Raw genomic sequence first — 25,746 nt, forward strand, 5'->3', positions numbered from 1 at the left:
AACACAGACCATGTGGCAAACAACAGCCTCCATTATATAGGTGTAACCACACCCAGAAGTAAGGTATGTGTGTAGCCAGACCCACCCATCTCTCATAACTACCCGCAGCCCAGGCCCAGGTGCGACAAACAAACTTCTTAGTGCTTTCATGCACTAGAGAAACACTCCGGACTACTTCACAGAGACAAGCCATCTCTGTGACACATACCTCCCATTGACTATGCGACCCTTAGCCACTACAGAACATTGTTTTAAGAGGCCCTCCTCCACGTCTCTTCCAAGGGGTATTGGGGTGGTTTCCAATTTTTGTCAGCCATTGCATTCACTGCATAGGCCAACAGTATGGGAGACCTACTTCCTAATAATGGGAACATTGTTTTCAGGAGGGCATCCTGTACGTCTCTTCAAAGAGTTTAAGCAAATAAGGTAGCACACTGTAGCGCTGAAACATGCAAACATGAAACATGAAAATTTTTAACTGCATTACTGCACTAGAAATATGAAAAATGAGAGCGTTTAGCGCATAAAAAAGGCCAATTTTATGTGTACCTGGTAGCCACTTTACGGCATCTCTCTTATACCAGGTCCTACGATTTGCTTCCTCACTGAGAATAAACGTCTCCATCTGAATGGGTGCCTATGAAAACCTCTTGTGAGACTACCATTCTCTCTCTCTGTGGAGGGGTAATGGACCTGCTGTAATTAAAACACCAGTGAATTAGGAGGCGGAGTGCTCGGTCAGAAAGCTAAATAATACATTTGAAAAAACTGACCGTCACATCCATACATAGACTAAGTGTGAACAGGTGCTAAACCTAGAGTCGCCAACTCCTATACATTCAAGCAAATAAGGTAGCACACTGTAGCGCTGAAACATGCAAACATGAAACATGAACATTTTTAACTGCATTACTGCACTAGAAATATGAAAAATGAGAGCGTTTAGCGCATAAAAAAGGCCAATTTTATGTGTACCTGGTAGCCACTTTACGGCATCTCTCTTATACCAGGTCCTACGATTTGCTTCCTCACTGAGAATAAACGTCTCCATCTGAATGGGTGCCTATGAAAACCTCTTGTGAGACTACCATTCTCTCTCTCTGTGGAGGGGTAATGGACCTGCTGTAATTAAAACACCAGTGACTAGCAGGCGGAGTGCTCGGTCAGAAAGCTAAATAATACATTTGAAAAAACTGACCGACACATCCATACATAGACTAAGTGTGAACAGGTTTAGCACCTGTTCACACTTAGTCTATGTATGGATATGACGGTCAGTTTTTTCAAATCTTCAAAGAGTTTGTCACGATAATATAAATATGCCATATTCTGAGTTTACTTCTAGAAGGTTCCATGCCTTTACAGACACGCTGTGGGCTTTTTGACCCCTCCTCCCAGGTCCTTCTCACTACGCACTCGTGATACCAGCGTGCTAGCAGTCCCCCACCAAGTAGTTTATGGCCTTAAGCTGGCTAAGGCAGTTGTGGGAACATGTGCTCTTTTGTTGATTTAAAAACTTAATAGTAGGGCATAACTTGACCCCAATTATTGATAGAGATATAAAAGTTACATATTCCGAATGACCACCGATAGATTTATAACCCGGAGAAATCTCTTGGATCAAAATCCAATAAAATTTAAGAAATGGATTTCTCCATGAGCAGGTAATTTATCCACTTCGTGTTTATACTTAAATGAACCCCCATGTCATGCTGAGCATAATGATTATTTTGTATTTCTTCTATGTGGTTCACCGTAAGAGATATGGGTAATAGAGTATTTTATAACTGTTCAGAAAGGGGAGCTCCCCAACCACCCAGTGAGGTCAGCACAGTGGGAGTGCCTTAAGTTTGAGGACAGGTATAAAACTCAGAGGTGGAACGAGAGGGGAAGTCTTTAGTCTTTGCCCAGGAAAAGAGCTAACAGCAGCTCTGCAAGCTGCTCTGATACATTTTGAGGTCACCCTTCCCCCACCACATGGCCAGCCATGATATGAGAGAACTGTAAGTGTCTTTCTTCTTTTAATCCCTTTTCATTTTTAATTGCCTTGTACATACTATAATTGTCTCATCTTGTAATATTGTTTTTTATACCTTTGGTAAACACTGCCTATTTCTTTTTGGGGTAAAAGTTATAATATTTACTAGCTTTGTTTTCCTTGCTCTAAAACGTAACTCCAACGTCCTCTGAAGTAAATTACGCTACTGATTGGGTTGGCTTCTGACCCGCTAATAATCATAGGAATAGGAGCTGGTGACAGCAGAGCGTACTGAGATTGTTGGGTATAGCTGGCAGAGATGGAAAGGGTTTTATACGAGTATTGCCCGGCTGTGGCGAGGAATAGGTATCACCCTCACTGCAGTGTATCCAATAGCCAGTACACGACCGGCTATGCTTGGAGAAGGCTTGTATAAGCAGCATAACAAGGACACTCTTATTGCCCTTTGCGGGCTGAAACAGATTGATGCAACAGGCAAAAACAAAAGCCAACTGGTCGTGGCTCTGGTGCAACTGGAAATTGCTCAGAGCCCAGCGGACGCAGATGCCAGCCCAAGCGCAAATGGTGCTGCAGCAGAGGTCCAACCACTGAATGCCGGACCTAATTACCTAATTGCAACCAGGTCGGATTGAACCCCGACCTGCAGGTGGCCTTGGACCAACTCCCCGCCGACGACCGTGATGGACATCTGAGGCTGATCCAGCAATACCAAGAGAAAGCGGAGCAGCGGGAGGCAGAGAGCGCTGAGCACCAAGCTGAGCGGGAGGCAGAAGCTCGGAGGGCCCATGAACTGCAGATGGCCCAACTTGGGGAAGTACCATCCACCACCCGGGGCGAGTCCAGAAACGCTCAGTCCCCTAAACCCCAGCCAGAGCACTTTCCTGTGATGGAAAAGGACGGGGACTTGGACACTTTTCTGAGGGCCTTTGAGAAAGCCTGCAGACAGTACAGGCTGCCTGTGGAAGAATGGGCCCGAAACCTAACCCCAGGGCTCAAAGGCAAAGCTCTGGAGGCGTTTGCTTCTCTCCCGCCAGACCAAGATGAAGACTATGAGGCCCTAAATCAGGACCTGATAAAGAAGTAATAACTTACCCCTGAGGTTTACTGTAAAAAGTTCCGGAACCTCCAACGTGGCCCACACGACAGCTATAGCGATGTGGTGCATGGACTCAGGACCCACTTTTATCAGTGGATCAAAGGACTGTCAGCGACCACCTTTGAGCAGCTGCGAGACCTGACAATCAAAGACCAGTTTCCAAATCTTTGCCCAGCTGAGGTGCGACAGTTTGCGATGGACAGAGAACCAAAAGACGTGGACAAAGCAGCGCAGATCGCAGAGACCTATGAGGCCAACCGTAAATCAGAAGTGCGGAAGCCATTCACTGCCAGCTGGAGAGGGGGTAAGCCATCAACCAACCCCAGTGCCCCTGCTAGCCAACTCACTGGAGGCCCTGTCCCCGTTGCCAGCACCAGACCTACCACTGACCTTCGCAAGTGTTTTGCCTGCAATAAGACTGGTCATATCAGTGCCAACTGGAGTTGGATGAGATGTTACAGCTGTGGGTGATTCAATGGTCCAAAAGCACGTGGGCCTCACCTGTAGTCCTCGTGCCAAAGAAGGATCGGACCACCTGGTTCTCCATGGACTACAGGGGGCTCAATGCCATCACAGCCTCAGACGCACTTGAGGAGCTGCTTGAGTGGTTAGCCAGCGCAAAATATTTGTCCATAATAGACTTGAGTTACATAGTTACATAGTTACATAGTTATTAAGGTTGAAGGAAGACTTTAAGTCCATCTAGTTCAACCCATAGCCTAACATGCCCTAACATGTTGATCCAGGGGAAGGCAAAAAAATCCCATGTGGTAAGAGTAAGCTCCATCATGGGGGAAAAAATTCCTTCCCGACCCCACATACGGCAATCAGACTAGTTCCCTGGATCAACGCCTTATCAAGGAATCTAATATATATACCCTGTAATATTACACTTTTTCAGAAAGGTATCCAGTACCCTCTTAAATTGAAGCAATGAGTCACTCATTACAACATCATACGGCAGAGAGTTCCATAGTCTCGATGCTCTTACAGTAAAGAATCCGCGTCTGTTATTATGCTTAAACCTTTTTTCCTCCAGACGTAGAGGATGCCCCCTTGTCCCTGTCACCGGTCTATGATTAAAAAGATCAGTAGAAAGGTCTTTGTACTGTCCCCTCATATATTTATACATTAACATAAGATCACCCCTTAGTCTTCGTTTTTCCAAACTAAATAGCCCCAAGTGTAATAACCTATCTTGGTATGGCAGACCCCCCAGTCCTCTAATAACCTTGGTTGCTCTTCTCTGCACCCGCTCCAGTTCAGCTATGTCTTTCTTATACACCGGAGACCAGAACTGTGCACAGTATTCTAAGTGTGGTCGCACTAATGACTTGTATAGAGGTAAAATTATGTTCTCCTCATGAGCATCTATGCCTCTTTTGAATGCATCCCATTATTTTATTTGCCTTTGTAGCAGCTGCCTGACACTGGCCACTGAATATGAGCTTGTCATCCACCCATACACCCAGTTGGTTGGGGATATTGGCAGATTCCCCTGAGTCCCGAGGCACAGGAGAAGTCCGCCTTTATCAACCCTTCAGACTGTACGAGTCCACGGTCATGCCATTCGGCATGAAGAATGCAGCTGCCACTTTCCAGCGGATGGTCAAGCACCTGCTTCAGGGACTGGAGAAGTATGCAGTGGTGTACCTGGATGACATTGCCATCTTCAGTCTCTCCTGGGAGGAACACCTGCAGCATCTCCAGGAGGTGCTCAGGCGAATTAACCAAGTAGGTCTAGCCATAAAGCCAGGAAAGCGCAAGATGGGCATGAGCGAGGTCCACTACCTGGGGCACCGGGTAGGTGGGGGCTCCATGAGGCGAGAGCCTGGGAAAGTGGACGCTATCGCGTCCTTACCCAACCCAGAACCAAGAAGCAGGTGATGTCCTTCCTGGGCACAGCAGGGTACTATAGGCGCTTTGTACAGAACTACAGTAGCCAGGCAAAAACCCTTGACGGACCTCAACAGGAAGAAGCTAACCCAATCGACTGGACAGACGGCTGTGAGGTGGCTTTCTGGGCTTTGAAAACAGCCCTGAGCAGTTCTCTGGTGTTAAAAGCTGTCAACAGCAGTCGGCCATTCCTAGTACAGACTGACGCCAGCACCTTTGGCTTCGGTGCTGTGCTCAGCCAGGTGGACCAAGAGCACCCCGTGTTGTACCTGAAGCAGAAGCTTCTGCCAAGGGAAGTGGCCTATCCCACCATCGAGAAGGCGTGCCTGGCCATGGTTTAGGCCCTTCAATGTCTGCAGACCTACCTGTATGGTCGCACCTTCACTGTGGTGACCGTCCACAACCCCCTGAGCTGGCTCCAATCCTTATCTGATACCAACGGAAGGTTGCTAGGCTGGAGCCTTGCCCTCCAACAGTACGACTTTGCTGTGAAACACAAAAAGGGCAGCGAACATGGCAATGCCGATGGGTTGTGAGCATGGAGGAGCACCGAGAGGTCCTGCCTCTGTAGCACAGTCCAAAATTTACTGGTATAATTTTCGGGCACATGACTTTTTTTAATCGCTTTTTATTCTGATTTTTATGAGGCAGAATGACCAAAAACCAGTATTCATGAATTTCTTTTGGGGGGAGCGTTTATACCGCTCCATGTTTGATAAAATTGATAAAGCAGTTTTATTCTTCGGGTTAGTACGATTACAGCAATACCTCATTTATATCTTTTTTATGTTTTAGCACTTTTATATAATGACTTTTAGAGAAAAAATAATTGTTTTTGCATCACTTTATTCTGACAGCTATAACTTTTTTATTTTTTCACTGATGACGTATGGTGGCTCGTTTTTTGCGAGACAAGAAGACGTTTTGAGCTGTACCATATTTATTTATATCCGTCTTTTTGATTGTGTGTTATTCCACTTTTTGTTCGGCTGTATGATGATAAAGCATTGTTTTTTGCCTTTTTCTTTTTCATGGTGTTCACTAAAGGGGTTAACTAGTGGCACTTTTATAGGTCGGGTCATAACAGACGTGGCAATACCAAATGTGTACTTTTATGGTTTAGATTTTTTTTCAAACATTTATTTAGTGATAGAATAAATATTGATTTTTTTTATTATTTTTTAAATATTTTTAAAAACATTTTTGTACTTTATTCTAATTTTTACACTTTGTCCCACTATGGGACAATTATTTTTTGCAGGCTAATTGCTTCTAGAGCATGCAGATGAAGCAGCATCTGCAGGCTACAGACGCTGTTACAGCTGCACTCAGTGACACAGAGACTTCCAGATCATGCACTGCGCATGACCAGGAAGTTTCTTAGCTCTGGTAACCTGGATGTCATCATGATGACATCGGGTAAACATGGCAGCGATCAGGACCCTGCATCACGTCGCGGGGTCTCTGATCCAAAGGCAGAGGGTGGTCAGCCCTCTGCCTGCCTGATCGTGTTCGATCACAGCATTCCATGTGTTAAAGTGCTGGGCATGGCCGATCGCCTGACATCCATGGTCAGACAGGCCCAGTATGGCATAGTACGTTGGATGTCAGAGAGGTGCTAATAATGGGAACAACAAAGCTTAGCTGGCTGATGCATGAATACTAAAGGCCACCTGATGGCCCTATAAAAATACACTTTGTGACTTTAAGAGTCCCTCCTTCATAAATGAATCAGGATGTGTCACACAACACATTGCCAGATAAGGTTGTAAAATGTTACAATGACATTTCCCAGTGAATGCATTTGTCTTGGTTGAAAACAACGCTAAAGTTCAAAAACAAATCAAAAACACTACGTGTGAATATAGCCCAAGGTGTGGAGGAGCATTCTTTTTTTTGGTTATTTATTTTGCATTGTATACAAGTCATTACCCTGGAAAGGATGTACCTTAACATATTTCCCAGGAAAACCCATTTTGGTTTCATTTTTGTATGTTTTAATGTGAGTAAAAGTGTCGTGAAACTCTGACAACATTGTTCACAGCAGTGACCTGGGAGTCAGAAATGCTTCCATGGGTCTTCCCCATGCTGTCCCTTTGTCATTTGAGCACTGTTCCCATCGATTTCTGCAATTTCTAGTCCCTCTAAAGACCGCTGGGGGGGCCGCTGTAAAAATGCTCGAGTTTCCCATAGACTTACATTGGGCTCGTTGCTCGGGTCGAGCACCTGAGCATTCCAATTTGCTCGACCCAAGCAACGAGCACTCAAGCATTTTAGTGCTCATTCATCACTACTGGTGGGGGAAGCATCATACTTTGGGGGTACTTTGCTGCAAAGAGGACAGGACAACTGCACAGTATTGAAGGGAGAATGGATAGGGTCAAGTATCACGAGATTTTGGCCAACAACCTTCTTCCCTCAGTAAGAGCATTGAAGATGGGCCGTGAATGGGTCTTGCAGCATGACAATTCCAGGTCCTGGAGTGGCCTAGCCAGTCTCCAGACCTGAACACAATAGAAAATATCTGGAGGGAGCTGAAACTCAATGTTACCTAGCGACAGCACTGAAACCTAAAAGATCTGGAGACATTCTGTATGGAGGAGGGGGCCAAAATCTCTGCTGCAGTGTGGGCAAACCTGGTCAAGAACTAGAATGCCTGACCCCTGTAATTACAAACAAAGGTTTCTGTACCAAATTCTGTTTTTCTATTGTATCAAATGCTTATTCTATGCTTGCCTATTGTCCTGTAACCCAGGTCTACAATTTTGTCCCTGATGTCCTTAGACAGCTCTTTGGTCTTGGACATGGTGGAGAGGTTGCAGTGTGATTGAGTGTGTAGATAGGGGTCATTTAAAGAGGTACTGAGTTCAAACAGGTGCAATTAGTACGGGTAATGAGTGCAGAGTAGGAGGACTTCTGGAAGAAAAACTAACAGGTCTGTGAGAGCCAGAATTCTGCTGGTTGGTCGGTGATCAAATACTTATTTCATGCATTTTAGCAAATTAATTATATAAAAATCATACCGAGTGATTTTCTGGATGTTATCTTTAGATTCTGTCTCTCACAGGTGAAGTGTACCTACGATAAAAATTACAGACTTCTCCATTGTTTGTCGGTGGGAAAACTTGCAAAATCGTCAGTGTATGAAATACCGTATATATACTTGTGTATAAGCCGAGTTTTTCAGCACATTTTTTTGTGCTGAAAATGCCTCCCTCAGCTTATACACGAGTCAATTGTCCAGAAAGCCAGTGGGGGAGGGGGAGCGGCGAAGCAGCAGGTCACAGGAGGCAGAAGCCGGCGGCTGTGGCTGTAACTGAGCCCACTGCTAAAGAGAAATGAATATTCATTTCTCTTATAGCAGAACACAGACAGCCGCTGGCTTCCAGAAGACATCCTACTCACCCACCAGGGTGCCCTCGCAGCATCTCGGTGGTCCCGGCGCCTTCTCGCGCCTTCTCAGCATCTCAATTGCTCTGGGTTCCAGCAGCTCTTCCGGTGTCATCACGTGGCGCCCCTCATTAAGGTAATGAATAGGCACGCGTCTCCACTCCCATAGGTGTGGAGTGTATATTCATTACCTTAATGAGCGGCGCCACGTGATCGCTCAGCACAGGAAGAGCTGCAGGAAGCAGGAACCATTGAGATGCTGCGAGGGCACGTTGGAGGGTGAGTAGGATAGGGGATAAGGAGCCAAGCATACCAGGATGGGATGGAGGAGCCATGCATAGCAGGACAAGGACCGGGGAGCCATGTATACAATGACAGGGACAGGGGAGCCATGCATACCAGAACAGGTACGGGGAGCCGTGTATACCAGGACAGGGATGAGGGGACAATGCATACCCAGTTTATACTCGAGTCAATAAGCTTACCCAGTTTTCCGTGGCAAAATTAGGTGCCTCAGCTTATACTCGGGTTGGCTTATACTCGAGTATATACGGTACTTATTGTCCCCACTATACAGGAGACAATAATAGGATAACACAAATACATATATTAGAAGAAGAAAACAAATGACAATTAGATGCTTGATTTCATGCAACTAATACATGCAAGGGAGTAAACCGAGTATAATTGACCATTCGGCTTTACAACAATAACAATTCCAGCTGATTAGTAATCTTAATAGCTTGGAATAAAATCCTCCTGTCTAGTAGACCATTAGATCAAGATAATATCTGATTAAAGGAGTCCTGTAGTAAATGAGGTGAAGGTAATGAGGTCCGGACTGTGAAACGTTCCACACGACGTCACCGATTGATTACGGATCGAGGAATGGACCAAAAATCCTACGCCATTCAGAAACCTGGCTTCCTTCCTCAGGGATTACTGTGGTCCATGTGTAGCTGACTTGTTTAGTTGCCTCCATTAACCCCTTGTGGACTGTAACCTTTTATTTGAAAGCAAACCGTTCTATTTCACTGTTGAAACCTTTTGGGCCCAAAATGTCTGTGGTGAAATATGTATAAATATATACGTGTGCAGTGAACTAAGTATAGGTTTATTTTGTGACTAGTAATAATTTAACATCTGTCCTGAAGGCTGCAGGGTCTCACCCAGATGTTAATATGTATTATCCTGAGACAGCAGACTTCTGTCTCCAATCTCGCCAGGGGGCCTAGCTAGGACCAGGAAGTGGAGGAAGCGCTTCACACCTTCGGCTCTTTGGAAGAGAGATGTCAATTACAGCTTGACACTATCTGTGGGAACTTTACACTAAGAATTTCAGAGAAAATAATATATTCATTGGGGGAGCGGCAGTGGTCCAATCAAAAACAAGCAATTAGAATATCAACTTGAGGGGCTGGTCTAGAAATCTGACCTCCAGGGTGACTCTATAAATTTGGCTTGTATACATTCAAAATTGTTCACATAATGGGGGCAGCCGAGCTGATGTGATCCAGTCTATATTCATCCTACCCTCAGGGAGCAGAAAGCAGACTACAAAGTTAGCTATTTTCTGTAAGTTTTTGCATGTTTATTTTATACTGTTTTGCATACCTGTATGTCTTTTTATTACCATATTTTTATACCTTCTTCTTTACTGTGAGCACTGAACCTTTTTTGTATTAAAGCATAAAACTTTAACAAGTTGAACCTCGTATGTTCTAAAGAATCCATAGCCTTAAAGTGTTTGACCCTTATGAGTGGTAGACAGTATTAGTAATATTTCCGGGACTCATCGTCCGTGTGTTCGGTGAGTGGTGGCAGCGCGTATGAGCGGGTGGGTGGCCTGGGTCGGCGTGTGATTTATGCTCCCATTACAGCATAGGACAGAGATTGAATGCTGGATAGAGAGGGGAGACAGATCAACCCAAAGTCACGTGCTGAGAGCGGGTACGTGACAAATTGGTAGCAGCACAGAGTGGGATCCGTGACAATTGGTGGCAGCGGTGGGATCCGTGACAGAATCCATTTCAAAAATCCACCCGGTTTCGTTATGTAACATTTGTCTTATATAATGTTCACTATACCATTTTTTTCTCACTGTTTGAATACATCAAAAAGATGGACCTTCAATCTGTCTTTTAGGCTTATTTGCATAATGTCTACACAGCTGACGTCCCACAAACGTATTTTTATACTACGTACATGATCTCCAACTCTTTTAAATAGTTGTCGTACAGCGTGTAGAGTTGGGGCACGCTCACACTGGCGTAAAAATCGGTCGAGTGCAATGCCACAAAACATCATATTGAGCTGTGACCAATGTTAGGAGTTTTTTCTCGGCTTTGAAAGGAATGAGGAGAAAATCTCATCATGCTGCTATTGTCTGCGCGAATCAGATCACACTTGCCAATGCAAGTCAATGGGTGCGAGAAAAAAAAAAAAAATCACATAGCACACGGACCATGCATGTGGCGTCTGATTTTTACACACACATCACGACAATTCATCAGCCAAGTATAGTAAATTCACAGCCCGGAACATGAGAATAGATAGGATCGCTAGAAATAGGTCAGTGAGATATATAATTAGAGCTTTGTGTTTGTCGTTTTCTGTTCTTATATTTAGCTAATAATTACATAAATAAATGAGCCGGCGAGTCCCACGGTAACTTCTGTGTGAGCCACGGAGGACAGCGTGTGAGCCAGCCAGCTGAGAACTGCGGTAACTTTACGGAGTTCATCATAGTTCACAGCTGGCACCTCACACAGAGGTTACCATGACCTGAGGTAACCTTAATGACATCACGGCTCGTCACTGCCGCTGGATCTCACGCTACTCTCAGTGTGTTCTGGTGGCGGTGATGAGCAGTCACGCTACTGATACTCATTGCAGCCTCGGGGATCGTCGTGGGACGTATATATTATGGATTTACGGTGCATTTTGTTTACGAATACATGTGTAGAGGGTAATTGTCAGGGAGTACATTTTACAATTAAAAGACTTTTTCCTGTTTGGTGTTTCTTTTGACTATGAGGCTAGTAATATGGATGTCTGACAGACACCTCTCCATTACCAACCCCTAGGCTTGATGTCAGCGGACATTACACAGCTGACATGAATCCCAAAACCATTACCCCCATTGCCGCCGGACCACGGCAATCAGGAAGAGGCGAGGCATCTAATAGAGGTGTCATTTCTAGGGTGAGTGAGGGCTGATGTTATTGGTCTGGGAAGAGGCCAATATCCATATCCCCTTTCCAGACTATTCAGCCTGCAGGTGTCTGCTTACCCATTGCTACTATTAACAAAAATCCCAAGCCTTTTTTTTTATTAATTACTTATTTAATAGGTTTAACCCCTTCACGGCCTTGCCCTTTTCCATTTTTGTGTTTTCGTTTTTCGCTCTCCTCCTTCCCAGAGCCATAACTTTTTTTTATTATTCCATCAATATGGCCATGTGAGGGCTTGTTTTTTTGCGGGATGAGTTGCACTTTTGAACATCCTCAATTGTTTTAGCATGTCGTGTACTAGAAAACGGGAAAAAAATTCCAAGTGCGGTGAAATTGGAAAAAAAAGTGCAATCCCACACATGTTTTTTGTTTGGCTTTTTTGCTAGGTTCACTAAATGCTAAAACTGACCTGATATTATGATTCTCCAGGTCATTACGAGTTCATAGACACCAAACATGTCTAGGTTACGTTTTATCTAAGTGGTAAAAAAAAATTCCAAACTTTGCTTTAAAGAAAAAAAAATTGCGTCATTTTCCGATTCCCGTAGCGTCTTCACTTTTCGTGATCTGGGGTCGGGTGAGGGCTTATTTTTTGCATGCCGAGTTGGCGTTTTTAGATATACCATTTTGGTGCAGATAAGTTCTTTTGATCGCCCGTTATTACATTTTAATGCAATGTCGCGGCGACCAAAAAACTGTAATAATGGCGTTTCAAATTTTTTTTCTCGCTACGCCGTTTAGCAATCAGGTTAATCCTTTTTTTTTTTGATAGATCAGGCGATTCTGAATGCGGCGATACCAAATATGTGTAGGTTTGATTTTTTTTTAATTGTTTTATTTTGAATGGGGCGAAAGGGGGGTGATTTTATATATATATTTTTTTTATTTTCATATTTTTTAAAACATTTTTTTTTTTTTTTTTTACTTTTGCCATGCTTCAATAGCCTCCGTGGGAGGCTAGAAGCTGGCACAACTCGATCGGCTCAGCTACATAGCAGCGATCATCAGATTGTTGCTATGTAGCTGAATTGCAGGCTTGCTATGAGCGCCGACCACAGGGTGGCGCTCATAGCAGGCCGGCATCAGTAACCATAGAGGTCTCAAGGACCTCTATGGTTACTATCCTGTTGCATAGCTGACCCCCGATCATGTGACGGGGGTCGGCGATGTGCGTATATCCGGCCGCGCGGCCGGAAGCGCCGGTTAAATGCCGCTGTCAGCATTTAACAGAGGCATTTAACTAGTTAATAGCGGAGGGTGAATCGCGATTTCACCCGCCGCTATTACCGGCACATGTCAGCTGTTCAAAACAGCTGACATGTCCCGGCTTTGATGCGGGCTCACTGCCGGAGCCCACATCAAAGCAAGGGACCCGACCTCCGCAGTAATAGTGCCACATGAAAGGCAATGAAGAGTACTAGCATATTGTATGTAAGGGGCTTCTGATATTAAATATCTACAGGACATTTCTCTTATTTATTCTGATTACTTTATTAGTTGTAAACTTGCTTTAAATGACAGAGAATTAAGCTATGTTCACATTGCATTTTTGCAGCGAATTTTTTTTTGTGCAACTTTTTTTAAGCAAATTTACAGCTGCGTTTCACAATACCAGTGAAGTCTGTGAGATTTCAGAAATCTTATGCATACAACTTGGTTTTCATTTTTCTGACTTTTGTCAAAGAGCTTGGATTTTGCAAAATGCAGCAGGTCACTTCTTTCAGCATTTTTTTCAGCGTTTTTGTAGCATTTTTCACGCACAATCCATTGGGTAGTGAAAATATGCTGCAAAAACGCAGGTATCAGGTTTTGCTGCATTTTTGGTGCAAAAACCTAATGAAGTTGAATGAGATTTTTCTTAAAGCACTAATCTTTATCAGCATGCACAAGAGACAAATGTACCCTCACAAAAGCTCTTAAACGCAGCAAAAACACAGTAAAAACTAAGCAAAACCTGCTTTTTGTGAGCAGCTTAAACTTGGCATAAAAAAATGCAGCAAAAACGCAATGTGTGAAAACTGCCTTAAAGTATGTAAAAGCTGAAATTAAAAATGCATTGCAAACGCATATCATATGGATGTCATATAGTTGAGAGAAATCGCATGACACTAATCCAACTTTTCTGGACCAACACTGGATTGATTCTTTATACGCTAGTGTGACTCCAGCCCTAACCCAACCCTAAGGCTATGTGCACACGTTCAGGTTTTTTCGCGTTTTTTTCGCAATAAAAACGCTATAAAAACTCATTAAAAACGCATACATTATGCATCCTATCATTTAGAATGCATTCTGCATGTTTTGTGCACGATGCGATTTTTTCTGCGAAAAAAAACGCTTCGCGGTAAAAAAAGCAGCATGTTCATTAATTTTGCAGATTTTCCACGTTTTTCCCGCTATTCTATGCATTGGGAAAAACCGCAAAAAAAAACCGCACAAAAAACGCGTCAAAAACGCGTCACAAACGAGAAAAAAAAAGCACAAAAAACGCATGCGGATTTCTGGCAGAAATGTCCGGCTTTTGTCAGGAAAATTTCTGCAAGAAATCCTGACGTGTGCACATACCCTAACCCTATAGTATTCCCCTATGTGCAATGTTTATATGAAATCAAGCATCTCATTTATTTGCTAGTTCTATAACATGTATTTGTTTTATTCGCTTATGTATGTCATTTATGAAGCATTTGTACTCTGGGTACTCAATACTGAATTTTACCTTTTGACTTTCTGCACAAGTAATTTTTTTCCTTTTACTTATTCATCATTATCACATTTGAGGAATTCTTACTTTGCTGTAATTGCGCTTAGAAAACAGTTAGAAGAGTCATCAGTGATTCTATTACCCGAATAAATAGGAATCTAATTAGTAAGATGTTCTTCTGAAGGATCAGATCTTCCACTACACAAATATCTAAGATTCACCTTCCCATGAAGTGGAAGACACTCATCCATAATACTGTCGAAGTTCCATGAATCCAGTGGTACATTCACCTCCCCAAGAAATGTATTTCTTCCAAAGCGATCATGATGCCACACAGAAAGTTGTAGGATTCTCGAAAGCAGGATGGACTCTGGCACTATGTACTGTTAGAAGAATACCAATAATGCAGATATTATACAAGTCTAGTGCCACCATTGTCTCCAGATATAAAAATGCACTTACCTGCAAAGTTTCTCCATACAAGGGGTTTGTAGTGTTACGCTTAATTGTAGTCTTGCGCTTTCCCTGTCTGGATTTATCTGGCAGAAGGTAGGACTTCACATATCTGTAAAATATAATGGCCCTAAGGATAATGCAATTACCTTTTGGAAAATATTGTATTTTTTCAGGAAAAAAGACTGACTCCATACCAGCTAAATACGCAACAGAAGATAATGGTCACGACTCTTTTGTCGGGTAACCCGGGACCAGGGGCTCCTTCCCTGTCCCCAACGCTTAGGGGCGCCTGAGCTCGCCCTGTTCCCCGGGTTACTTCTGATGGTGAAGACGCTGGGGCCACGTACCTTGCCTTAACTCCTGAATCCTCCCCTCAGTCTGTACCCTTCACCCACCCAGTAGTAGTCTACCGTAATACACCAACGAGACAAACAAGGTAATACAACCAGGGGTATTGAAAAATACAACCTCCAGCCAAGCAGCAAAAGCTACTCTGAAAAGGCGTGCAAGCCAGGACCCTGATTACACTGGTCAACACAAAAAAATCATCAGAAAAGGTAATATGTCTGTTTTATGGAGTTTGATGTGCTGATTACAAAATATGCTTAGTTTTGCTCTATCAAAGTTTCTGAGATAGAAGTATTTTTGTTATTATGTTATTTCTGCATTTTCAATGTATGTGGTTTTTCCTATGTTATTCCCATTTCTTTGCTTGTCTTACTTAATTGTAAATTTTCTTACAGGGACAACAGCAGTAAAGGTTTTAGTGCGTTTTATGGGAAGGAGTATTGACCATGCAGTCCACCAATGACTGCTTCTCGGAAAGTCACATGTTATGGGGAGGAGCTAACTTATGAGGTAGTAAGATTTGAGTCAGTCAGAAAAGGATGGTAATGGCAGCAAGAACTGATGTGAGACTCTGACAGGCGACAGGACTCTACGGAGACCTGAGCCCTGCCACATGGAGATAGAAGGGAAGGCAGCGGACAGCCGCCATTGTGAGAAGATTTTCACTGTATTTCTCTGAGGGCAAATCGCCTTGGAGGGAAAAAAAACAAACAGCTCAGCCACTGAGTAACTGAGTGAGGGTCTCCACAGAGAGAGTACCTGAAAGCCACCAATAAAAACTGCCTGTCTGCAAATGTTCATCTGTAAGGAACAGGCTAACCCATTTACTTCACAGCTGTATATAGTTATCTACCAGATTGCCTCCAGTAAACTCAGTTCTAAATACAAGCTGCCTCCGTCATCTCTGGGGAAATATCTACATATAGTCGGTCGGCTCATAGCATTTTTTTTATTTTTTTTAGTTTGTCACCACCATTGAACTGAACTTACTCTACTGTTTGATCTGATTTAAAGGAGAAAAATGCCCCGACAGTGTATGAATCATCCAAACAGATTCTGCTGTGTGTGTGTGTGGTTCTTTTACACCAAAAGTTCAAGTATGTTCAATCACTCATGATATTAAAAAGATGGACCAGATGTACTTTATGTGTCCACTTGGTGATCAAGACAAAAGCTGGACCCCTCATGTGATATGCTCAAGTTGTTCAAATGGTCTTCGTGACTGGTTGAATATGAGGAAAGTGGCTATACCATTTGCTGTTCCCATGATTTGGAAAGAACCCAAAATCATAGTGATGACGAATACTTTTGTTTTGTCAAGCTGAAGGGCTTTTCTACAAAGAAGAAACATAAGATTAATTACCCTGAACTTGAATCTGCGATTAGGCCAGTTCCACATGATGGAACCTTGCCAGTTCCTGTACCACAGTTGTCTGGATTGGATGACAATGAAGTAGAATATGAAGACTATGGAGCTGAAGCTACTGGCGAAGACGGAGAACTCAAGTTAAGATGAGTATGTACCTGATGGAGCAGCCAGAACGCTTTACTCAACATGAATTAAATGATCTAATCAGAGACCTTTCATTGTCAAAAGATAAAGCTGAACTTCTTGCATCTAGGTTGAAACAAAAGAATCTTCTGCGTGATGATGTCAGTGTGTTATTACCAAAACAGAAGTAACACTTTAACACAATTTTTCAATGTTATTTGACCAATGGTGTACTGTAACAATGTGACTGGCCTCTTTGAAGAACTGAGCCAAGAGTATTTTGTTGCAGATTGGCGATTGTTTATTGACTCATCCCACAGAAGTTTAAAAGCAGTGTTGCTTCACAATGGAAATATGAAACCATCAATCCCTATTCTTCACTCATGTCATCTAAAGTTATGAAAATCTGTCAGTTGTTTTGGATGCTATACAATATAACCATCATCAATGGAATATCTGTGGAGATTTGAAAGTGATCGGTCTGCTAACGGGAATGCAAGGAGGTTTCACAACATATTGTTGCTTCTTGTGTTTATGAGACAGTAGAAATACAGTAGAGCATTATGTTCGTCATGATTGAGGACAGAGAAACATCTATGCTCCAGGTAGGGACAATGTTCAGCATAATCCTTTAGTAGCTCCAACAAAAATCTTTTTGCCTCCACTATATATAAAGTTGGGATTGATTAAAAACTTTGTGAAAGCCATGGCAAAGACAAATTCACAAGGGTTCCAGTAGATTTCCCAGAAATTCTCCCGCATTACACCAGGAAAACTTAAGGAAGGGGTATTTGTTGGTCCTCAGATCAGAGAGCTTATGAGCGATGGATGATGTGTTTGATGGAACTCTAAATGATAAGGAATTGAGATCTTAGAAAAGCTTCAGGTGGATCTGTGAAAACTTCTTAGGAAAACAAAAATCTACAGAATATGTTGAAAGTGTTGAAGAACTGCTAAATGCAGACCAGTGTCTTTGATGTCGCAGGTCTCTGAAAATGCACTTTTTGCATTCACATATAGATTTCTTCTCTCAAAATCTTGGGGATGTAAGCGGTGAACAAGGCGAGCGGATTCTCCAGGACATTCAAGTAATGGAACACCACTACCAGGGTTTTTGGAATGACTCAGTGATGGCAGATTACTGTTGGATGTTATATAGGGACAACCCTGAAAAATCGTATCAACGACAGTCTAATGTAGTCGAAAGCTTGCAATTTGTTACCATCTTTTCAGTTAGCCAGTAAAACGTATCAACCACTGAGGACTCTCAATTCTAAATATTAGTCTAATGTCAAGCACTTTTAATTTCTAATCATATTTTGGTTTCTATTTAGCATGTGAAATTATTTTGGTTCAATAAAAACGGTTTTGTAAGGTGAAGCATTTTTTTCTGATATGTAGATTATCGTTTTCTTATTGTCACCGGTATATTTCTTATACCTTACAATTATGATGCTGTTCCATGGAAACTATATGTGCTACAGAAAAACTAGATACATTTTTTAAGTGAGGACAAAAAGATGATTCAGAAAAGTACAAAGTCACCTGCAAAGAAATATATTTTTTGCTAACAGTGCACAGCTGAGAGCCTTATCTCCAGGAGCTCTGAGTATATTAACCCCTGCACTGCGAAAAGAAACTTACACAGTTTAATAAGAAGGTTAAATGATTTGAACCTGTGCAGGAGTAGGATAAATCAAACGCTGCGGTCTTCTGGCTCCTCTCTGTCACAGTAAACCAGTGACCATAATAGAAGGTTTTGACCTTCGCTCAAAAAGCTGAAGGGCTTAGACTAATGCAGAGAAAAAGTAGTCATTACTCACGGATTGGATCTCCGCTTCATATCATCCCCATAGGCCAAGTTACGACATTCCTTCACAACAACGTTCAGGATCTGAGTTTTGCCATCATATTTCATAGAGAACATGACTTCTCCGGTTACCAGAACATTTCCAAAATCTCCAGCTTCACTATAAATGCTCATCATACTTCCCAGTGTGCTCTGAAAGAGGAAGACGAGAAACTGAGTGTGGAGAACTCCTACTGATGGGAACAGTGATAATTCCTCACATAGAGAGGTTTGTTCCAGCTATTTGGTCTCAGTGTTCAATTCACTAGTAACAGATACTAGATATTTATTGTAGAACAATCCAAGAACTTCCTGAACCTCTCATTACTGACTAAACTAAAAGAAAACAACCTTGCAGGTACACTTTCAATGTAGGATCATGGTCCTCTGCTTACTTTCTGCAACACAAGGGCATGCCACTTATGGCCGTGCCCAAATAGACATTTTTGAAAGAGAGTGAGACACAAAGCGCAAGATAAGGTCTTATCCCACAAATAAACCAGTGAGCTTCCAAAAAAAACTGCTCAACTGATATTACAAAGTCAGAGAGTAGGCTGCTGCAGATCCACGAGTCGATCAACGACCAGATAATACAGTATACCACATAGGAAATGTGGATTACGTCCGCGCTGCCTCAGTAATGAAATTCTGGAGGAGTGATGGTTGTTGTATGTGGTATTCCCCTAAGAAGGGGTCTTAATGACCTTGAAACGCGTTGAATAAACCACAGTTAAACTTCATCACTCCTCTGAAATTTCATTACTGAGGCAGCGTGGACGTAATCCACATTTCCTATGCGGTATACCAAATAGTCATTTTGGCACAGTCCACATTATGTGGGTGATAATTTCCCTCAGGATCTAACTGAGGTGTCTAAGGGCCTACATGTCACAGTCTGCACACAGACCACAGATGGGCTTTTTGGTCAATAAAAACACAATGTAAGCTGCAGGCTTATCATGAACTACAGCACTGTCTAGAGTAAGTCCAAAAGGTCTGGGAGATCGTATGCTGAAAGAAGCTAACACAAAAGTTAGTCCTTATTGATATGAGCTGTGTGTGATGGCAACAGCAGAGTTTACATACAACGCTACAGGTATATACATGTGCTGTAATGTAGGATGGAGTCATCACAACTATTTCCTCTAATGAGCCCAGTGCAGTAATTTATATGGACGCCCATGACAACCCAACAGATGCCATAGTCCCTTATGTGTAGTCCTGGGCAATTTTTCCACTTTTCCTTTTATGTCGATTTTGGTAACTCCATTAATTCATAATGAAAGAAGATTTGAGGCTAATGGCAACATAATGGATAATTTGGCTGCAGAAGTAATGAAGATAGAATAAATAAATCCTGTAAAATTGCTCCATCTTGTGATCTGAGCTTTATGCTGGCCTCTACAAGTAGCATGTAGTAGGGATTTACCGTGGATGTCCCACTGCGCAGGCTGCTTCTAGCTGCGGTCAAGCGATGAATCTCCACCAGGTTATCAATATCCTCATCTTCCTCTACCTACATGAAAAGTGTTTGATAATTTGGTTAATTATGATACTCACAACAAAACTAACAATTTAACAATGATCAAAGCAATTCGAGAATAAACTAACCCGGACTTCACCTGTAAAGTACTTACAGTCACATACAACCGGCACGCCATGTGGCGAGAGCACATGGAGTCTCGGGAGTTCTCGAGAAATAGGCAGTTTATATGATGGCCTCAGGGTGTTCTCCTGGCTTCAAGCACCTCCATAAGGCCTGGTTTATATGGCACATTTTTGACTGTTAAGCAACCTCCAATTAGCTAGTTGCAAGCTGACCATTTACTGGTCGGTTTATTCTTGCCAACCACAATTCTAAGTGCATAGAATGGCGATTAACCAGTCTGATCTGTGCACAAAGGATAGAATGCTACGGGCAGTATATGTTCTGTTCACTTGGGGGGGGATAAGTTGCCAATAACATTGATTTTCAATTGGTTTAGGGCCCATTCAGAACAACGCATTATCTGGAAATGAGCAATTATAGGAATGATAATTGGGCAGTCTAACATCATTCAGTTTAAAAATCATTGTTCTCGGCATAACATGAGGATGTTACTGCATTAATTATAACACTATTGCATTAAAGATCACTTTGTACGCAATTGTGGTCTGCCTAGTAAGCAGACCAAAAAAAACGAACTCTTACTGACTTGGCTTGCATGTAGCCTATTTATGACTGTTAAACAGCCGTGATCGTGCAATGTAAACCAGGCACTAAATGTTATCACACCTGACAAAATGGGTAGTTTGGTCATTTGTTAGCGTTTGCCGCTGGTTTAGAATGGCCGATAGTCGGAAACAAATGTTTCAATGAAAGTTCATTCTCTGAATATCTAAATGGGCCATATTTCTTGAAATCGGTGAGAATAGAACTTCTCTATTGGCATCTAGAAGAAACTTGAGACATACAGTGGGAACGGAAAGTATTCAGACCCTTTTAAATTTTTCACACTTTGTTTCAATGCAGCCATTTGGTAAATTCAAAAAAGTTAATTTTTTACTCATTAATGTACACTCTGCACCCCATCTTGACTGAAAAAAACAAACAGACATGTAGTAATTTTTGCAAATTTATTAAAAAAAAAAAAAAACTGAAATACCACATGGTCATAAGTCTTCAGCCCCTTTGCTCAGTGTTGAGGAGAAGCACCTTTTGAGCTACTACAGCCATGAGTCTTCTTGGGAATGATGCAACAAGTTTTTCACACCTGGATTTGGGGATCCTCTGCCATTCTTCCTTGCAGATCCTCTCCATTTCCGGCAGGTTGGATGGTGAACGTTGGTGGACGGCCATATTCAGGTCTCTCCAGAGATGCTCAATTGGGTGTAGGTCAGGGCTCTGGCTGGGCCAGTCAAGAATGGTCACAGAGTTGTTCTGAAACCAATCCTTTGTTATTTTAGCTGAGTGCTTAGGTTCATTGTCTTGTTGGAAGGTGAACCTTCGGCCAAGTCTGAGGTCCAGAGCACTCTGGAAGAGGTTTTCATCCAGAATATCTCTGTACTTGGCCGCATTCATGTTTCCTTCAATGACAACCAGTCGTCCTGCCCCTGCAGCTGAGAAACACCCCCATAGCATGATTCTGCCACCACCATGTTTCACTGTTGGGATTGTATTAGGCAGGTGATGAGTAGCCCCTGATTTTCTCCACACATACCACTTAGAATTATCAACATAAAGGTCTATCTTTGTCTCATCAGACCAGAGAATCTTATTTCTTATAGACTGGGAGTTCTTCATGTGCTTTTTTTAGCAAACTCTATGCGGGCTTTCAAATGTATTGTACTGAGGAGAGGCTTCCGTCGGGCCACTCTGCCATAAAGGCCCGACTGGTGGAGGGCTGCAGTGATAGTTGACTTTGTGGAACTTTCTTCCATCTCCCTACTGCATCTCTGGAGCTCAGCCACAGTGATCTTGGGGTTCTACTTTACTTCTCTCACCAAGGCTCTTCTCCCACGATTGCTCAGTTTGGCTGGAAAACCAGGTCTAGGAAGACTTCTGGTGGTCCCAAAATTCTTCCATTTAAGGATTATGGAGGCCACTGTGCTCATAGGAGCCTTGAGTACTGCAGAAATTCTGCTGTAACCTAAGCCAGATCTGTGCCTTGCCACAATTCTATCTATGACCTCCTTGGCCAGTTCCTTTGACCTCATGATTCTCATTTGGTCTGACATGCACTGTGAGCTGTGAGGTCTTATATAGACAGGTGCGTGCCTTTTCAAATCAAGTCCTATCAGTTTAATTACACACAGCTGGACTCCAATGAAAGAGTAGAACCATCTCAAGGAGGATCACAAGGACATTGACAGCATGTAACTTAAATATGAGTGTCTGAGCAAACGGTCTGAATACTTACGTCCATGTGATATTTCAGTTTTCTTTTTTTATTAAATTTGCAAAAATTACTACATTTCTGTTTTTTTTCAGTCAAGATGGATTGCAGAGTGTACATTAATGTGAAAATATGAACTTTTTTGAATTTACCAAATGGCTGCAATGAAACAGAGTGAAAAGTTTAAAGGGGTCTGAATACTTTCCGTACCCACTGTACATAGGCACGATATTGGTTCCTGCATTTCTATGGATAATGAATTATGGAAATTTACAACAATGACCTCTCAATATGGCTGTACAAACAAGACAACTCATCGGTAAATACATACCGCCTCAGCATTGAGGCCAGGAACAGACTTGCTTCGATCACCCATTGTGCTTCCTTCTCCTGGCTTTTCTTCTGGCCGTAAATCTATCACGGACTTACTGTAGTCTGAATGAACACAAGTAGACGAGTAGACGTGTGAGTTCTTGAGAACACATTATTTGTGAGGACAGTATAAAAAAGTGCCAGAAGCCCTTGTTATTGGCTGTACCTGATGGCTTTAGGAGTCTTCGAGGATTTTTCTTGAAAAGGTCATCACTCTCATCTGCAGAGCCCGCACTACGGTTACCTAAACGTGGCTCCTGAAGTAAAAAAGAAAGTAAAATGTAGAGGTGTGTATATAACCAAGAGGTAGCGCTGGATAGAGAAGGTCCACAGGTAAGACGTTGGGGCCTCTCAAGTGTCTTCAAACATATGAAAAAGTTGATACATCATGTCCAAATCAGGGGAATAGTCTGAAATGTTCCTCTGTTACTAGTCATTTTGACCACAGCCGCAGCATGTGAGAGAGAAACAAACACCTGCAATAAGAGAGCCTAACTGTGCATAGTTGGAGACCTGTTAGTCATGAGGATCGGGGTATGGAGAAGCGTCTGGGGACATGCAAACTGCATTATCACCATGCAGTATTTTAAAGTAGATTTTCTCTGAAAACCACATCACAGCTGACATCAACCCCACACCCCATTACTCAGATTGCCAACGCACCAGGGCAACCGAGAAGAGCCTGGCAAAGAGCAAGAATTGGAGAATATCATCTGATGCACCACTGCTGGGGCAGCTGTGGGCTGGTACTTTTAGGATAGGAAGGGCATAATAACCAGGGATCTTCCCAGCCGGATAATATGAGCTTTCAGCTGTCTGATTTACCTTTCCTGGTTATCAAAAAAATAGGGAGGACGCCACATAATTTTTTTTTAATTATATATTTATTTATTGAGATAAACCAGGCTAAACGCTCTCTAGTGCTACCTGAATGGCACTAAAATATGCAAGTTTATTATATGTAGGGGGCTTGAGAAATTATATGTCTACAGGACATCTAGCTATTCTATCTATTCTGAGGATTTTGGCTGTGAATTTACTGTACTTGGCTGATGAAATGTCGGGTTTCCTTTGAGATGTGGGAATAAAAATTGGATGGTATACGCATGGTCCATGTGTCATCTGATTTTTTCTTAAAGTCCATGCTAGAAAATGATTATTTTTTTTTGTAGACCAGTGTTATCGGAAATTAATATTAATAAAAGGTTTGATAACCTGCAAATTTCATTTGAAGAAATTAACCAAAAAATAATTGCTACTGATAATAAAGTGGATGCTGTTTCCTTAAAACAAAACTCTCTGGAAAAAGATTATACAACTCTTAAAGATGAAGTAAAATTTCTAAGAGCTAAACTTACTGATCAAGAAGATCGCAATCGGCGCAATAACTTAAAATTTAGAGGAATACCAGAAAGTGTCTCCCCTTCAGATCTTATCCCGTATATTAAGGAACTACTCCACGAAACCCTCCCATCATCTACTAATTTGGACTTGACAATTGACAGAGCCCATAGGCTCCAGAAACCCTAGTTCCTACCAAGAGAAATCCCGAGAGAAGTCATCATACGACTCCATTTTTTCCATACTAAAGATTGTTTACTTGATTAGCTCAGGAAATATAAAAATCTGCCTTCTCCATATGAAACCGTTAAAGTGTATGCAGACTTTTCAAGGGAGACACTAAGGGCTAGGAAATCCTTTGTGGAACTCACTACAATCCTAAAACATAAGAACATCCCATATAAATGGGGTTTTCCTACAAAATTAATCGTTTCATCAATAAAGAAATGTATGTAATTCAAGATCCAACAGAAGGCCAGAAATTTCTAAAGGAACATAACATTTCAGGGAAAGAAAAGAAACCTACATCGGATGAGCATGAAGAAGAGATGTAACCCTGGATTACAGAATTTAATGGGCTTCGAAGATTATTATAGTACTAGATGGTGGCCCGATTCTAACGCATTGGGTATTCTAGAATATGTATGTCCACGTAGTATATTGCCCGGTTACGTTGTATATTGCCCAGTTACGTTGTATATTGCCCAGTGACGTAGTATATTGCACAGCCACGTAGTATATTGCCCAGCCACGTAGTATATTGCCCAGCCACGTAGTATATTGCCCAGCGACGTTGTATATTGCCCAGTGACGTTGTATATTGCCCAGTGACGTCGTATATTGCCCAGTGACGTCGTATATTGCCCAGTGACGTCGTATATTGCCCAGTGACGTCGTATATTGCCCAGTGACGTAGTATACAGCACAGAGCCACGTAGTATATTGCCCAGCGATGTAGTATATTGCCCAGTGACGTAGTATATTGCCCAGTGACGTAGTATATTGCCCAGTGACGTAGTATATTGCCCAGTGACGTAGTATATTGCCCAGTGACGTAGTATATTGCCCAGTGACATAGTATATTGCCCACTGACGTAGTATATTGCTAAGTGACGTAGTATACAGCACAGAGCCACATAGTATATTGCACAGCGACGTAGTATACAGCACAGAGCCACGTAGTATATTGCACAGCCACATAGTATATTGGGCAGTCACCAGTGGCGAAACTACAAAGTTATGGGCTCCAGTGCGAACTTCCAAATGGGGCCCCCCCCCTGCAGCTCTGCCATACAACTCAATGTAACCCTCATAGAATACAACGCAGCCCCTCCATACAGGGGCAGTGAGAAAGACACGAGCAAATGGTGACGAGGGGGCAGGGGAGAGGGCACAAGGGGGCTAGGGGAGACAGGCACAAGGGTAACATAGGGGGCTAGGGAGCAAGGAAGACAGGCACAAGGGGACACATGGGGGCTAGGAGGCAGGGGAGAAGGTTACAAGGGGACTAGTGGGCAAGGGAGACTGACACAAGGGGACTAGTGGGCAAGGGAGCCTGGCACAAGGGGCACACGGGGACAAGTGGGCAAGGGAGACTGACACAAGGGGCACACGGGGACTAGAGGACAAGGGATACAAGCACAAGGGGACACAGGGACAAGTGGGAAAGGGAGACTGACACACAGGGACTAGTGGGCA

General features: G+C 42.7%; 1 protein-coding gene across 3 annotated transcripts in view; it reads right to left on the minus strand.

Annotated features, from left to right (window-relative positions):
- Window positions 1–25,746, minus strand: part of SYTL4 (synaptotagmin like 4) — a 262,603-nt gene that overhangs the window by 31,686 nt on the left and 205,171 nt on the right. For all 3 annotated transcript variants that reach the window (XM_077286536.1, XM_077286534.1, XM_077286535.1), the window contains exons 8-13: window positions 22,874–22,964; window positions 22,667–22,770; window positions 19,890–19,976; window positions 18,435–18,613; window positions 14,778–14,880; window positions 14,537–14,698 (exon numbers count right to left, since the gene is read on the minus strand). In XM_077286536.1, coding sequence (XP_077142651.1) covers window positions 14,537–14,698; window positions 14,778–14,880; window positions 18,435–18,613; window positions 19,890–19,976; window positions 22,667–22,770; window positions 22,874–22,964 — 726 coding nt within the window. The remainder of the gene's footprint in view (window positions 1–14,536; window positions 14,699–14,777; window positions 14,881–18,434; window positions 18,614–19,889; window positions 19,977–22,666; window positions 22,771–22,873; window positions 22,965–25,746) is intronic.

This window comes from Ranitomeya variabilis, chromosome 2, assembly GCF_051348905.1.
Source record: "Ranitomeya variabilis isolate aRanVar5 chromosome 2, aRanVar5.hap1, whole genome shotgun sequence".
Taxonomy (NCBI): domain Eukaryota; kingdom Metazoa; phylum Chordata; class Amphibia; order Anura; family Dendrobatidae; genus Ranitomeya; species Ranitomeya variabilis.